Source organism: Heterodontus francisci, chromosome 1 (genome assembly GCF_036365525.1).
Source record: "Heterodontus francisci isolate sHetFra1 chromosome 1, sHetFra1.hap1, whole genome shotgun sequence".
NCBI lineage: Eukaryota > Metazoa > Chordata > Chondrichthyes > Heterodontiformes > Heterodontidae > Heterodontus > Heterodontus francisci.
The window spans coordinates 138936745-138954024 of NC_090371.1; the positions used below are offsets into that span (position 1 = coordinate 138936745).

At 43.6% G+C, this 17280-nt stretch overlaps 1 protein-coding gene across 3 annotated transcripts in view; it reads left to right on the plus strand.

Moving 5' to 3' along the window:
* The window catches only part of LOC137345281 (uncharacterized), a 56389-nt gene that overhangs the window by 8802 nt on the left and 30307 nt on the right, over positions 1-17280 (plus strand). For all 3 annotated transcript variants that reach the window (XM_068008800.1, XM_068008844.1, XM_068008855.1), the window contains exons 2-3: positions 122-232; positions 8351-8428. In XM_068008800.1, the coding sequence (XP_067864901.1) occupies positions 122-232; positions 8351-8428 (189 nt within the window). The remainder of the gene's footprint in view (positions 1-121; positions 233-8350; positions 8429-17280) is intronic.

Genomic DNA, 17280 nt, shown 5'->3' on the forward strand with positions numbered 1-17280 from the left:
TTTACAGGTATAAGCATACTTTACACTACTTTCCACAAACACAAATTTAGTGTAACATTGGTTGAAATCTAAGCGTAACAATTTTCTATTAACGTTTTAATGGATTTTTTTTTCATTTCAGAGCAGAATTGTGTCCTTGAAATTATTTGGTTAGCTTTATTCCCAACCATCTGTGTTACCTTACTGATCATCATATCATACCAGTGGTTCAAAGAAGATTCATCCAGTAAAGGTTTGTATGGTACAAAGTCCAGTTGTTTCCCTAGAAGAGGCCTATCAGAATTTTTTTGTTTAAATTTAATTTCATCATGATGTTATTTAAGTGTATTTAAACCTTGAACATTTTCCCACTTTGCATTTAGTATCAGCATCAAGCACTACTAGGTCAAAAATAGCATGGGTTACACTAAGGGTCAAGCTCTGTCCACAGTGACAAATATGTTTTAAAGCCAATCTTACTTTAGATAAACAGAAACTAAATACATCCCGCTACTTATCTCTGACATAATCAATTCAGCATCAATGACCTCAGTCTGATCAGGAATCTAGAACTGCTCCCCACCAATAATAATCCCAAAATTGAGAACAGGTTTTGCAGGAATTGCACTGGTGAAGGTGGAAGGAGAAGTAGTTCTTTGCAAAAACGTTTGATCCCAGATTAACCCCAACTTGCTGAATTAAAAATCAGCTAAATGACACAATAAAACCGAGAGACATGATATAGTACACACATATCTCCATTTAATATTTGGGATCAACTTGGTAGAATACATATTCCTTCTGATTAAAGCATGGCTACCCGACCCGAACCTGACCAAACCTGACGACATGTGTTGGGTTCGGGTTCGGTTTGGGGCTCTCTTCTGGGTCCGGCATTCGGGCTCGGGTCGGGTCGGGCTGGACGTGGACACAGTGCTGCCTTGCTCAGGGAGGGAAGTAATCTTCAAAATTAACTTTATTATGGTAGTCGGGTCGGGTTGGGTCAGGAGTGGGAAGAAAGCAAAGGTCTCGGGGCCCAGTCGAGTTCAGGTTGGAAGTGGTCAGGTCGGGCCCGGGCCGGGTTTCAATTTCATACCCAAGCAAATCAAATTAGTCACAATACCATAGAGGAGGAATTCTTGGAGTGTATACAGGATGGTATACGTTGAGGAACCAGCTAGAGAACAGGCCATCCCAGACTGGGTATTGTGTAATGGGAGAGGAATATTTGACATTCTAGTGGTGCGAGACCCCTTGGGGACGAGCAACCATAATATGATAGAATTCTTCATCAAGACTGAGAGTGACATAGTTGATTCTGAGACAAGGGTCCTGAATCTTAGTAAAGGAAACTACGAAGGTATGAGGCGCGAGTTGGCCATGACTGATTGGGAAACGTTACTTAAAGGGATGATGGTGGATAGGCAACAGCAAACATTTAAAGAGTGCATGGATGAACAATTGTTTATCCCTGTCTGGCATAAAAGTAAAACCGGAAAGGTAGCCAAACCATGGCTTACAAGGGAAATTAGAGATAGCATTAGATCCAAGGAAGAGGCATATAAATTTGCCAGGAAAAACAACAGACTTGAGGATTGGGAGCAGTTTAGAATTCAGCAAAGGAGGACCAAGGAATTGATTAAGAAGGGGAAAATAGAGTACAAGAGTAAGCGTGCAGAAAACATAAAAACTGACTGTAAAAGTTTCTTTAGGTATGTGAAGAGAAAGGGATTGGTGAAGACAAATGTAGGTCCCTTACAGTCAGAAACGGGAATTTATTATGGGGAATAAAGAAATGGCTGACCAACTAAATGCATACTTTGGTTCTGTCTTCACAAAGGAGGACACAAATATCATACCAGAAATGTTGGCTTAGTGAGAGAGAGAGAGGAACTGAAAGAAATTAGTATTAGTAGAGAAATGGTGTTGGGGAAATTGATGGGATTGAAGGCCAATAAATCCCCAGGGCCTGATGGTCTACATCCCAGAGTACTTAAGGAAGTGGCCCTAGAAATAATGGATGCATTAGTGGTCATCTTCCAAGATTCTATAGACTCTGGAACAGTTCCTACAGATTGGAGGGTAGCTAATGTAACCCCACTATTTAAAAAGGGAGGTAGAGAGAAAGCAGGGAATTATAGACCAGTCAGTCTGACGTCGGTAGTGGGCAAAATTCTAGAGTCCATTATCAAAGATTTTATAGCAGAGCACTTAGAGAACCGTGGTAGAATCGGCAGAGTCAACATGGATTTATGAAAGGGAAATCATGCTTGACAAATCTACTAGAATTCTTCGAGGATGGAACTAGTAGAGTTGATGAGGGGGAGCTAGTGGATGTAGTTTATTTGGACTTTCAGAAGTCTTTCGACAAAGTCCCACATAAGAGATTAGCATGTAAAAGTAAAGCGCATGGGATTGGGGTAGTGTATTGCGATGGATAGAACATTGGTTGGTGGACAGGAAACAAAGAGTAGGGATAAATGGGTCTTTTCCCGAATGGCAGGCAGTGACTAGTGGGGTACTGCAGGGATCGGTACTAGGACCCCAGCTATTCACCATATACATTAATGATTTAGATGAGGGAACTAAATGTAATATCTCCAAATTTGCAGATGACACAAAACTGGGTGGGAGGGTGAGTTGTGAGGAGGATGCAGAGAGGCTTCAGGGTGATTTGGAAAAGTTGAGTGAGTGGGCTAATGCATGGCAGATGCAGTATAATGTGGATAAATGTGAGGTTATCCACTTTGGTAGCAAAAACAGGAAGGCAGATTATTAGCTGGGCAGCTATAAACTGAGAGAGGGGAATATGCAACGAGACCTGGGTGTTCTTGTACACCAGTCGCTGAAGGTAAGCATGCAGGTGCAACAGGCGGCAAAAACAGCAAATGGTATGTTGGCCTTCATAGCGAGAGGATTCGAGTACAGGAGCAGGCTGCAATTATACAGGGCCTTGGTAAGGCCACACCTGGAATATTGTGCGCAGTTTTGGTCGCCTTATCTGAGGAAGGATGTTCTTGCTATAGAGGGAGTGCAGCGAAGGTTTACCAGACTGATTCCTGGGATGGTGGGACAGACGTATGAGGAGAGATTGAATTGGTTTGGATTATATTCCCAGGAGTTCAGAAGAGTGAGGGGGATCTCATAGAAACCTATAAAATTCTAAAAGGACTTGACAGGGTAGTTGCAGGAAGGATGTTCCCGATGGTGGGGGAGTCCAGAACCAGGGGTCATAGTCAAACATACGGGGTAAACCTTTCAGGACTGAGATGAGGAGAAAATACTTCACCCAGAGAGTGGTGAGCCTGTGGAATTCGCAACCACAGAAAGCAGTTGAGGCCAAAACATTGCATGTTTTCCAGAAGGAGTTAGGTATAGATCTTGGGTCTAAAGGGATCAAAGGGTATGGGGTGAAAGCGGGAACAGGCTACTGAGTTGGATGATCAGCCATGATCATAATGAATGGCGGAGCAGGCTCGAAGGGCCGAAGGGCCTACTCCTGCTCCTATTTTCTATGTTTCCAAGTCCTTTACTTCTGATAGACCTGGAATCTAATTGTGGATTCACTACCATAGAAAAAGAAAAAAAATTGTAACCTCAATCCATACATGTGCATAAAACATGGTTTAATGAAGAGTATCACCAGTAACCTGTCTCTAGATGCAGAAATCAACAAGCGCATGGGAAAGGCTTCCACTGCTATGTCCAGACTGGCCAAGAGAGTGTGGGAAAATGGCGCACTGACACGGAACACAAAAGTCCGAGTGCATCAAGCCTGTGTCCTCAGTACCTTGCTCTATGGCAGCGAGGCCTGGACAACGTACGTCAGCCAAGAGCGACGTCTCAATTCATTCCATCTTCGGTGCCTCCGGAGAATACTTGGCATCAGGTGGCAGGACCGTATCTCCAACACAGAAGTCCTCGAGGCGGCCAACATCCCCAGCTTGTACACACTACTGAGTCAGCGGCGCTTGAGATGGCTTGGCCATGTGAGCCGCATGGAAGATGGCAGGATCCCCAAAGACACATTGTACAGCGAGCTCGCCACTGGTACCAGACCCACCGGCCGTCCATGTCTCCGCTTTAAAGACGTCTGCAAACGCGACATGAAATCGTGTGACATTGATCACAAGTCGTGGGAGTCAGTTGCCAGTGTTCGCCAGAGCTGGCGGGCAGCCATAAAGACGGGGCTAAAATGTGGCGAGTCGAAGAGACTTAGTAGTTGGCAGGAAAAAAGACAGAGGCGCAAGGGGAGAGCCAACTGTGCAACAGCCCTGACAAACAAATTTCTCTGCAGCACCTGTGGAAGAGCCTGTCACTCTAGAATTGGCCTTTATAGCCACTCCAGGCACTGCTTCACAAACCACTGACCACCTCCAGGCGCGTATCCATTGTCTCTCGAGATAAGGAGGCCCAAAAGAAGAAAAAAGAAGAAATGAAGAGTGCAAGAGGACATGCCAGGAGCAGCACCAGGCATACCTAAAAATGAGGTGTCAGCCCGGTGAACCTACAACACAGGACTATGTGCATGCCAAACAGCGGAAGCAGCATGCAATAGGACAGGGTTAAGTGGTCCCACAACCAACGGAGCAGCCTTAAGCTCTACAGTCCTGCCACATCCAGTCATGAATGGAGGTGGACAATTAAACAAATAACTGGAGGAGGAGGCTCCACAAGTATCCCCATCCTCAATGATGGGAGAGCCCAGCACATCAGTGCAAGAGACAGAGGATGAAGCATTTGCAACCATGTTCAGCCAGAAGTGCCGGGTGGATGATCCATCTCGGCCTCTTCCTGAAGTCCCCAGCATCATAAATGCCAGTCTTCAGCCATTTCATTCGCTCTGCGTGACATAAAGAAAGGGCTGAAGGCACCGAATATTGCAAAGGCTATGGACCCTGACAACATTCTGGCAATAGTACTGCAGACCTGTGCTCCCAACTTTGCCGCGCTCCTAGCCAAGCTGTTCCAGTACAGGTACAACACTGGCATCTACCCGGCAATGTGGAAAATTGCCCAGGTATGTCCTGTCCACAAAAAGCAGGACAAATCCAACCCGGCCAGTTACTGCCCTATCAACCTACTGTTGATCATCAGCAAAATAATGGAAGGTGTTTGCCGACGTGCTAATAAGCAGCACCTGCTCAGCAATAACCTGCTCATTGCTGCTAAGTTTGGGTTCCACCAGGGTCACTCTGATCCTGACCTCACTACAGCCTTGGTCCAAACATGGACAAAAGAATTGAACTCTAGTGGTGAGGTGAGAGTGACTGCCCTTGACATCAAGGCAACATTTGACCAAGTATGGCATCAAGGAGCCCTAGCAAAACTGGAGTCAATGGGAATTGGCGAAATCTCTCCACTGGTTGGAGTCATACCGAGCACAAAGGAAGATGGTTGTGCTTGTTGGAGGTCAATCATCTCAGTCCCAGGACATCACTGCAAGAATTCCTCAGGGTAGTGTCCTAGGCCCAACCACTTCAGCTGCTTCATCAATGACCTTCCCTCCATCATAAGGTTGGAGGTGGGATGTTCACTGATGATTACACAATGTTCATTGCACAATGTTCAGCATCATTTGCGACTCCTCAGATATTCAAGTGGCCTGTGTCCAGATGCAGCAAGACCTGGACAACATTCAGGATTGGACTGATAAGTGGAAGTAACATTCGCATCATACAAGTGCCAGGCAACGACCATCTCAAACAAGGAGAATCTAACCATCTCCCCTTGGTGTTCAATGGCATTACCATCACTGAATCCCCCACTATGAACATCCTGGAGATTACCATTGAGATGAAACTGAACTGGACCAGCCATATAAATGCTGTGCCTATATAAGCAGGTCAGGAATTCTGTGATGGGTAACTCTCCTCCTGTCTCCCCAAAGCCTGTCCACCATCTATAAGGCACAAGTCAGGGGTGTGATGGAATACTCTCCACTTGCCTGGATTGGTGCAGCCCCAGCAACACTCAAGAAGCTCGACACCTTCCAGGACAAAGCAACCCGCTTGATTGGCACCCCATCCACAAACATTCACTCCCTCCACCACTGCGCAAAGTGGCAGCAGTGTGTACCATCCACTAGATGCACTGCAGCAACTCACCAAGGCTCCTTAGACAGCACCTTCCAAACCGTGACCTCCACCAACTAGAAAGACAAGGGCAGCAGATGCATGGGAACACCACCATGCTCAAGTTCCCCTCCAAGCCGCACACCATTGAGACTTGGAACTGTATCGCCGTTCCTTCACTGTCACTGGGTCAAAATCCTGGAACTCCCTTCTTAACAGCACTATGGGTGTACCTACACCCCAAGGACTGCAGCGGGTCAAGAAGACAGCTCACCACCACCTTCTCAAGGATAATTGGGGATGGGTAATGAGTGCTGACCTATTCAGTGATGCTCACATTTCATGAAAGGATTTTTTAAAAACTGCTTTAATCATCTGTTTCTATATATTATACTTTCCTCCAACACGATTCTAGAATGAGCAGCTCAATTCCATTGCTGGAGTAGGAGTGGGAATGAGTAAGTGTTCAGGCATAAAAACTCAGTAATTTTTCTTGGTGCCTCATGTCACACACTATCAGTGGCTGAGTGACTGGCTCCTGCCACTTAATCAATGCTCAGCCAGCAACTAGGAGGTACAGAAAAGTAGAATAGGGACAAGTTTACATCCACATTGGGGCAAGACACAGACTGACAACTGCAATGTGGAAGATTGAATGAGCATTTCCCACTGCCATGAAACCACCTGTTAGTACTCCAATATGCTGCACTACCACATGGTTAATATATTGCCACAGTAGTCACAGCTTTTAACCTATGATACAACATTCAAAATTCAGGTTGAACTGCTAGTTCCAGATACCCTAAATAAAGGCTAGGAGAGGCGCAAGGGGAGAGCCAACTGTGCAACAGCCCCGACAAACAAATTTCTCTGCAGCACCTGTGGAAGAGTCTGTCACTCTAGAATTGGCCTTTATAGCCACTCCAGGCGCTGCTTCACAAACCACTGACCACCTCCAGGCGCGTATCCATTGTCTCTCGAGATAAGGAGGCCCAAAAGAAAGAAGATATTCAGTCCAAAGCTGAGCAATAGCTTGTACATATAACAGAAAAGGTGATCCGTCCTATTTCAAATCATAAACATTTTTTTTTTATTTGCGATTTTAGCTAGGTCAAGTTTAGTAAGCTAAAACTGGTTTACTGTTCTCTGGAAAGTGTGTGTGTGTGTGTGTGTGTGTGTGTGTGTGTGTGTGTGTGTGTGTGTGTGTGTGTGTGTGTGTGTGTGTGTGTGTGTGTGTGTGTGTGTGTGTGTGTGTGTGTGTGTGTGTGTGTGTGTGTGTGTGTGTGTCCCCACGGATAGGTGTGAGCATGTATACATCTTGCTTGATGTTTGGACCTATCACCTTTCCAACATTTCTAACCAAGTTATGGTTCCTTTAAATGTAGTATCAGGTAAATCTCAAAGACCAAGACCTTTTAAATGCAGCCAGTTTCCTCAATGTTCCAGCTGTCAAATATAGCTTTTCTTTCACAAAAACACAGGCCACAGCAATTGATCTGGTAATCAAATGGAGATTGGTGGTGGGGAGCAGGAGAGATGACAGTTTACTTTTCAACTGCTTGGAAGATAGAATTGATTGAAAACTGATTGGCTCGCTAGTTGAGAAAGGATTTGGCGTTCAGTTAAAGAAACTTATTCAGCAAGGAAAGTGTTATTTTATACTGAGGTGTGAGAAGTTACTTCGACCTGCTACCCCAAATCCTTTAGCTCATTACGGTCACTGGTGTGTGCAGGTCACTGGGGCAAGGCAGACCTCTATCAGCACTAACACTTCTGCTTATGTAAAAGACTCAATTTGAAGGACTTTGAATCAGGACTATAAGAATCACAAAAAGCCATATTATTTTGAACTCAGAAACCAGTTAAAGATATCAGAGTGAAGTACGATATTTTCTCTGCCCTTTAACTTGCTTTTGTATATATTTCTTTCCGGTAAGAAACAACTCATAGTTAAACCTGAAGAATAGCTTCTCAGTGTGAGCAGTATCAGGTGGGCAGGCTGTACCAGATCCAGTATAATCGGGTTGCAAATGGCAGATTGCTAGTCCTGAGGTATGCTACATCCGATTGCCATTGGTAGTTGTGAAGACAGTATGGATTTACTCACATAAATGCATATAACTTGGGCTATCAAATTTAATGATGGGACAATAAAATTGAAATTTAGATGTACCGATGGGATTCAAATAGTAACATGTCTTTCTGTCACTTTGCATCATCAAAATTTCATGAATGCTTTTGGTCACTGACAATGTCCTCTAACAATAAATTTTCATTACATTTATTACACTGTTTAGCACTGAACTGTAGATCAAGCTCTGAAAGTCCACAAGAAATTACAGAAGAGTTTGGATATGCAAATGTTCGAATTTCAGGTAAATTTATTTAAGGAATCTATTTCAAAAATTGATTTTTGAAGGTGGTAGACCAAGATAAGAAGTGCGTTGTAAGTACTGAAAATAAACATAAAATGAAAGTGTTAGAAAAATTTATGCTTATAATAGGTTTTACTTTTCAGATGTCCATCAAAATCCATTAACCTGATTGTGGTACTGAACTAGTGTCACTAATAAAAACACAAATGATATTTATTTATGAATTATAGAAAAATGTAAATGGACAAACTAACCTTACATTTTTATTGAGTTTGTAATAGATGTTAAGCGTCATATCCATAAAGCTTGTTTGTACTACTTTGTGGAAGGACACAACACTAAAATGTAAAATATTTTCTCAGAAAATACTTTTCAATATTAGCTTCAGTACTATTAATTTAATTTCCAGACCTAATGTTTTATTAATATTCATCTAATCTTTGAGATTGTCATATTCTCTAATATGGATCAAAAGCTATTGTGAGTCACAAGAGCTGCATTATTAAACAGCCAGTCATTTAACTTTCTGACTGTTTCCTACTGCTTATCACTGTCAATGTGTTAATAAAACTAGTTGTTGTTTCCTTTTGGGACGGTGAGGAGACCTACAGAAAGTGGATGACATCCAATTACATTAAGATAGGCCACCAAAAAAAGTATAATTCCTTTCAGAAAACAATACAAGGGTCAAGTGTTACTACTTTATTTTGTTTTGCCTTCTAATGAATAGTTTCCCAGTGGATTCAATATTTTCTTTAGATACCTCTAAGAAATGTGCCAGAATTAACTCAGCTTTTCCTGCAACTCCTTTACTCAGAGCCCCATTTTAAACACATTTGTGGAGATGCAAACTTCAGCTTTGAAATATGAGTTAACACATTCATATTAAATTCTCTAGTCTGCTTTTTAATAAGGCATTAACCCATTTCAAATAACCAGATTAAGGTTTCTCTGAGAACAGTGAAGTAAGCAATTCATTTGAGTGTGTTTTTATGCAAATATTTACAAATCGTTACTTGAAGCACCTTTTGTGCTTTTGACACAAATTTATTTATTATTTTTATTTAGAGATACAGCACTGAAACAGGCCCTTCGGCACACTACGTCTGTGCCGACCATCAACCATCCATTTATACTAATCCTACATTAATCCCATTACCCTCTCACATCCCCACCTTCCCTCAATTCCCCTACCACCTACCTATACTAAGGGCAATTTATAATGGCCAATTTACCTATCAACTTGCAAGACTTTGGCTGTGGGAGGAAACCGGAGCACCCGGCGAAAACCCACACGGTCACAGGGAGTACCCACACAGGCAGTACCCAGAATCGAACGTGGGTCGCTGGAGCTGTGAGGCTGCGGTGCTAACCACTGCACCACTGTGCTGCCCAAAAAGAAACTAAGGTCACTAACACTAGCTGAAACTAACCTCAAAACATTATTTTTGTGGCAGTATCATGAAATCTGAAAACTGGCGCTAGTTTTATATGTAAGATTAAGGAGAAATGTATAAATGATGTTAGAAATAATAATTTGTTCCATTGTGTTTCTGCTATGAGAAACTGCATAAACTACATCTATAATAAATTGAACCTCAGCTGATTTCTCCCATTATTCAGTAGTCAGGTCTGAGATAATGGAGGGAAAATAAAATGGTAATCTTTTTATACTCTGCAACTTGTGTTTTATTTTTACTTCCCTTGAGCCATGTGCAACATTAAGGCTCAACTTAAATGGTAAGAATTGTGAGAAACGTAGCCCACTTAATAATAATTTACACCAAGTCAAACTCTGAAGAAGTAAGTTTATTTAACGTTCTTGCAAGATCGGGTGTCCTACAAGCAGGCACACCGATCAACAAATTCAGTTCATGTTTATACAATACAAATCCATTTGTCCACGCCTTTATTTTACATTATTGGTTATAACGTATTATGACACTAACCTATCCTATGGTTGCTACAGTCTCCTCCTCTGTTTACTTCTCCCCCTACTCTAACTTTCTAGCCCCTGACTCTTGTTTTTGTTTTACCTTATTTGGCTCTCCATTGTGTGTTTTAACTTGCAGCTGTCAGCCTTTATCTTAGTGGGGCAGTTTCTTATTCACTACATCCTTTGTTCTAACTCTTGCTGTTTTTCTTTTCTCTGCCTAAGCACAATTTTTAACTGCCGTACTGTCTCGAGGTCTTTACTCACATCCCCTTATCAGTTCCCTTGTTCAGTGATTTCATTATGTTGTGTAGAAATGACTTCTTGGTAATTTTCCACAAGCTGTAGAAACAACATTTCAGTATTTTTTATTCTCACAGAATGACGTTTAATGGAAGAGCAACTTGACCATACTGTCTAAACAGGAAATGCTCCTGAGTTTCAACCAAAAGCTTGCCATATGTTTGTTTTTTCAATTCTTTCATGAGCTGTGGGTGTCACTGGCAAGCATTTGTTGCCCATACCTAATTTCATTGACAACTTGGTGGCTTATTAGGCCATTTCAGAAGGCAGTTAAGAGTTAACCACATTGCTGTGGGTCTGAAGCCTCATGTAGGCCCGACCAGCTAAGGACAACAGATTTCCTTCCCTAAAGGACATTAGTGAACCAGATAGATTTTTTCAACAATAATGACAATTGCATGACACTATTACTGATACTAGCTCAATTCTAGATTTTTTAAATTCTAATTAATTGAATTTAAATTCCACCAGCTACCATAGTAGGATTTGAACCCATGCTCCCCAGGGCATTACACTGGCCTTCTGGCATTACTAAATCTAGTGACATTACCACTGTGCCACCATCTCCCCTTTCTACCTGAAAATAGATCTTTATGCTGGATGATTTTAAAGTAAATTGGCACCATTAACTCATCAGGTACACCAAGTTCTAGTTTATAGTAATTTTTATTTCCTGTTAGTTTACAAATTACTGTGCCAACTAGATACTTTATAAGGAAACCAAAGTTTGGATGTGCTATAAGTTGCTTATGATTAGCTATCGATTGACTAAAGAAATCTACTGGTGGGAATTTGAACATCTCCATGAGAGTCAAAGCTTATATCTTCTTTAAATTGTCAGAACTAATTTTACAGTTACAGGTAAGGCTTCCATTGTTTACTTTCTTTACTGAAAATGTGAACAAGCATACAACTGTAAAAAGCCCCTTATTGGGAACAATCTGATTTCTCGGCCTGTAACTCATTTTGCTGTATAAAGGTAACACAGAGAAAGACATTCGCTCAGTCCGAAAGCATGACCCCGAGCTTTCGGTTGCTTGCCATTTCAACACTCACCCCGCTCTCATGCCAACATTTCTGTCTTTGGCCTGCTCCAGTGTTCCGGTGAACATCAATGCAAGCTCGAGGAACAGCACTTGATCTTTCGATTAGGCACTCTCCAGCCTTGTGGACTGAACATTGAGTTCAATAATTTCAGAGCATGAATGGCCTTTTTTTAATATTTTATTTTTTAACCATGTGCCTGCTTTTTATGCAGTTGGAGCTGCTCATTATTCTACTATTAACACTCTCTCTGGACTAATGCTTTGTCTTTCACCGCAAGCATTAACACACACTTTGCCTTTGTCCCAGTACAGCTTTGTTATTTAATCTCTCCTGCCCTATCAAACACCTTCCCCTTTGTTCTCTTCCCCACCCCCTCCCCTTCACTTGCTTAAAACCTAATTCTTTTCTAACCTTTGCCAGTTCTGATGAAAGGTCACAGACCTGAAACGTTAACTTTGCTTCTCTCTCTGCAGATGCTGCCAGACCTGCTGAGTATTTCCAGCACTTTTTGTTTTGTTACCCAGAAAGACATTGGTATTGTGCCAGTGCCTCACCAAAGTGACATTCTTTATGTGTGAGCAGGATAGTGCTATTGTTTGGCTATTTGAAACCATTACAGCAGAGCTCATTGCTATTCAGTATCTTCACACATGCAATTTCCAACTGATAATTGCTAGCAATCAAGAGCAGGAACTCTGGGTGATTTTTTCACCTTAGCCCAGGAATGCTGAGACAACTTTTAACACTGTACTGCTAACTCAACTAACTCAGCAGAGATCAAGTATAAAAATTGGATTCTTGGTAATTCGTGTGATTTGGTGCCACAACAAATGTTTGATTATCTTCTGCACTATTGGGGAAGCATTGCAACTCTTCCCCTAATAGTATGGTACTGCTATGCAGATTGATGAAGAACGCACAATGATTATGAGCATATTCTGCTACCTTGGGTCCACGGTGACAGACTATCTGTCCCTTGATGCAGAGCTCTATACGCGCATAGGGAAAGCAGCTACCACTTTTGACCAACTTGTGGAATGCGCATGGGATAACACCAAGCTGACCCTTAGGACCAAGCTGATAGTTTATAAGGCCTGTGTTCTCAGCACCTTGCTGTGTGGCTGTGAAACATGGGTGACTTACAGCTACCAGGAAAGGAAGCTTAATAATTACTATCTTTGCTGTCAGTGGGGCATTATGGGTATATCATGGCAGGACAAAATCACAAATGCAGCAGTCCTCTCAAAGGCAGAGATCCCAAGTGTGTTGACACTAATAAAACAGAGGCAGCTTTGGTGGATTGGACACGTCCGCAGGATGGAAGATGGTTGCATGCCCAAGGACCTTCTGGGATGTTGAGGTAGCTGGGGCCAGACGATCAGTGGGACACACAGAGCTCCGCTTCAAGGATGCTTGCAGGCATGACATGAAGATCCTAAATGTTGACTATCACCTGGGAGCCACTAGCTGATGAAAGAAGGAAAGGGTGACACATCCTGTGGTCTAGTGTGTACTACCACGATGGCCAGTTGCTACAGCAGTTTGACAACAGGCGCCAATGCCAAGAGGAATAACTCACAGCATCACTTCGCAGCTTCAGGGCGGCACAGTGGCGCAGTGGTTAGCACTGCAGCCTCACAGCTCCAGCAACCCGGGTTCGATTCTGGGTACTGCCTGTGTGGAGTTTGCAAGTTCTCCCTGTGTCTGCGTGGGTTTCCTCCGGGTGCTCTGGTTTCCTCCCACATGCCAAAGACTTGCAGGTTGATAGGTTAATTGGCCATTATAAAATTGCCCCTAGTATAGGTAGGTCGTAGGGAATTAGAGGGACAGGTGGGGATGTAGTAGGAATCTGGGATTAGTGCAGGATTAGTATAAATGGGTGGTTGATGGTCGGCACAGACTCAGTGGGCCGAAGGGCCTGTTTCAGTGCTGTATCTCTAAAACTAAAACTAAAACTTCACATGTGGCACTTGTGGCAGAACCTGCCTCTCAAGGATTGGCCTTCACAGCCATCAGCAAAGGTACACCAAAAGAAGACACCCCACCTAAATGGATTGTTTGCTGCGTGTCCATCATCTTTCGTAGATGGAAGGATATCAATCATTATTGGGGGAGCATTTACAACTCTTCCCTAATGTTATGGTGAAGGTATGCAGATTGATGAAGAACTCACTATGATTATGAGCATTTGTTGGGATTGTTTCTAGACCTCCTCCTTGACTTTAACAATATATATTGGGTTGACTTTTGCTCTGTAAATAAAGGCGGGACTAACTGCTCCCATTGTTATTTACATGCAAATCAGACAGCAACTTCTGGCAACTGCACATGCGCAGATAAATGCTTAACCTGGAAGTTTCTGTCCACGATGCGACATTGCCCCAAAAGCTTCCTGAATAGGGCATCTCGCTGTCTGATTCACCATTCAAGTGTATTGAACAGTGTGAAGTTGATACACTTACGTCAGAATTATGGACTACACTCGACAAAACAAAGTTAGGGGTTGTCCAATCTAGTCTAAGTACCTTTTCAATGTGGTTGAAAGTCTTAACGACTGCCAAACGTCTCTGGCACTACAAATTAACTTTTACAGTATGACATCTCATTCCTTCAGCTTTTAATTATTGTTGGAGACTTTAAAAAAATAAATTTTCTAAAACCTTTTCTTTCTGCCCCTTTTATCCCTCTCTCTTGCATGCGATCCAATCTGTTTTCCTGTAGTTAATTTTGTTTCTGCACCAGGCTTGATATTGAATGAAATATTCTAACTGACACTTCCTGGTTCAGATTCTGCTCTGCTTAATAATGATCCTTCAATTTGATTGGTTAAGAAAATACATAGTTGCTTTCCCTGTTCACATAGGTCCCGGATGCCCTGTAAAGGCTACTGCGCTGTTTGAATGTTTGAGTTCAGTAACTTGCTGTGAAAAAACCCATTGAGAGTCTTTGAGCAAGTGCAAGTTTAACAAACACCGCCACTCAGAGCAAAATCCAGCTCATTGAAATCTGCACTAGAAAGCTGACTGAAGTTCAAGCCAATGGAATGAAAACATATTTAGTAACTTGACATAGATCTCCTTAATCAGTAATGAAACTGACTTTTTTTTTAGAATTTGTGCAAAATAACTTGTAAAACAATTATGCTGTATTCAAAACAAATGTAAGGCTGGGAAAGTTCTAGAAAATCAAAAATCTTGCTAAATATCTGTAACTCAAAAATCCTACCTTACCTTTTTTAACAACTTGTTAGCAAAAATAGCTTTCCTGCCATTTTAGGCCGCGAGGGTTGCAATTCATGATTTGCCTGGCCCAGTCCTGTTGAGACAGACAGCAAGCAAGTTTATGCTGCTTCTTCATTAGAATGTTCATAGCATTTAGCCAAGTGTGACTTATGCTGCTGGCTGGCTGAATGCTCAACAGGGGGCCGAGCAGTGTGTTTGGCTAGCAGGTGGCCAGGGAACTCATCTCCTGGAGTCGGGCACCGAGGATCTGGCAGCAGTGTCGCTAGATGTTCAATGATTTCTCACGTGGGTGGTCAAGGTCAATGAATGCATCTACATTGTCTCCACATACCTCCAGCTATTCATCACCCAAACTGTGCAACATAATCACTGACATTTTTCCCTCTTTTTTGCAGGACAAGATTGCATGCGATTGCAGGGAGCAGAGCAGAACTGGCGGTGGTCAGGCTCGCTTGCATCTCCTGAGCCCAATGGACGGGATGGTGCTTTGCATCATAAGTTCAACTGTGACAGAGCCTGTTTCATCCGCTATCACCAAGAACATTGAGGATGATGACATGTTCCTGCCTTTTGTCTCTTCTCAAATTCCACCTCATCTTCATCCTGTTATCTGATATGAAGTGTGAGCTGCTGATGGTGTGACCATGGACTTTTGCTTTCCACCCCACCACACTCCCCACCCCCACCCCTGCTCACCATAACCCTCCCTTCTGATTTTCTGCTGTCAGATACCCAAGAACTGCTGCCTGCCCAGCCACAGCAGCAAAAGGAACAAGGGCAAGAACCACCGCAACACAGATGAAGAAACACTGTCACTTGATATGACACCTGCAGCCACCAGCTCAGATACTGGCACTGCACGATCTTTAGAGGATAGTATAGAGTCAGAATCTGCATGTGGTGAATCAACGGGCACAAGTAGGTTTCAGCCAGGCAGGGGGAAAGGGTAGCTTGTGTGCCAGCTCACCAGGGGAAAAGGTCACAGATGAGTTCTGTTACAAGGGACTCAGATGAGAAATTCAATTGGGCAGCATACAGGAGAATTCTGATAAGCATGCACACTGCGAGGCTTGGTGCATTGCCAAGCCTGCTACAAAGCCTCTTGTCACTGTCATGAAGCATGGAGGAGTCTGGCTCCAATATGGTACAGGGCATGGTGCAGAGCATAGAGCCCATCCTTTCCACCATGGAAGTGGTGGCCAACTCCACGGCAGCACTTGTAGACCCAGCTGTGAAGCAGCATCTGGTGGCTGCTGTCTCAGCTTCCACTACAGCACAGGTGGAAGCCACTCAATGGGCTGGATTTTAAGGCGGTGAGCTCAAAAAATGGCGGCCCATCCGTGCGGGTCACACGCCAAAGAGCTACCACAATCTCCTGTGTGGTGGCTCATTTAAATAGCTGGGGCAGCCCGCCCCACCCCCCCAAAATCATGTGGAAGGGGTGGGCTGTTTGTCCCCAGCGGCGTCAACTGCCTGTGTGCAGGCGCTTGTGCCATTTTTATAGGGCAGCCAACCCTGCCCCCACATTTAACTTTTTTAAGAATTAACCCCCCAAAATTAAATAAATAAATTTATAATGCCCCTTTCCCACACCCCCCCCATAACAATTACAGTAACTGATTGCCCTTCCCCCCAAAAACACTTACTTTTTACATCTGACCTTCTCCCCCCACCCCACAAACTGCACAAGGTTTAAGGTTCAACCCTTTCCACCATCCCTTACACCCATGACCTAAATTTGACCCCCGACACCCACACCCACCCACCCCCCCCAACACCCCCGCACTGACAAACTTACCTCCTCCCCCCTCCCCACCAGTGTTGTGCTGCATTTCCCCGGACGAGGATCTGAAGGCGCAGGAGTGCCAGCCACTGCACCGCAGACTGTGCTGAGCCCCTCAAGATTTCAGATAAATCTATTTAAATATATTCATTTTATTGATTTGAATCTGTTAACTGTGGTCCTCCAACAGATTATGAGGATTGCTGACGTGCCACCCTGGGGAAGGAGCAGTGGCTCCGGCTCCGTGATGCACGACCCTGTTGTCCTCTCTCAAGATGCCGGCATTCGTACTCCTACCACTGCCGCTCCACCTGTGCCCTTGCTGGTGCCTCTCAACCAGCTAGCCCGGATTGCTGCTGCCAATGCTGAGCCCTCAAGGTGCAGAGCTGCTTGAGGTCATCCTGCAAGGCCATCTACAGTCTCCCCCAATAAAAGTCAGCAGCTTTCCACCAGCTATGCTGCAGCCATTGTGCAGGAGCACTAGGCCAGGCAAAGGCACCCGCAAGGCAGGCACTAAGGGGATGCATGAGGATGAATGGTTCAT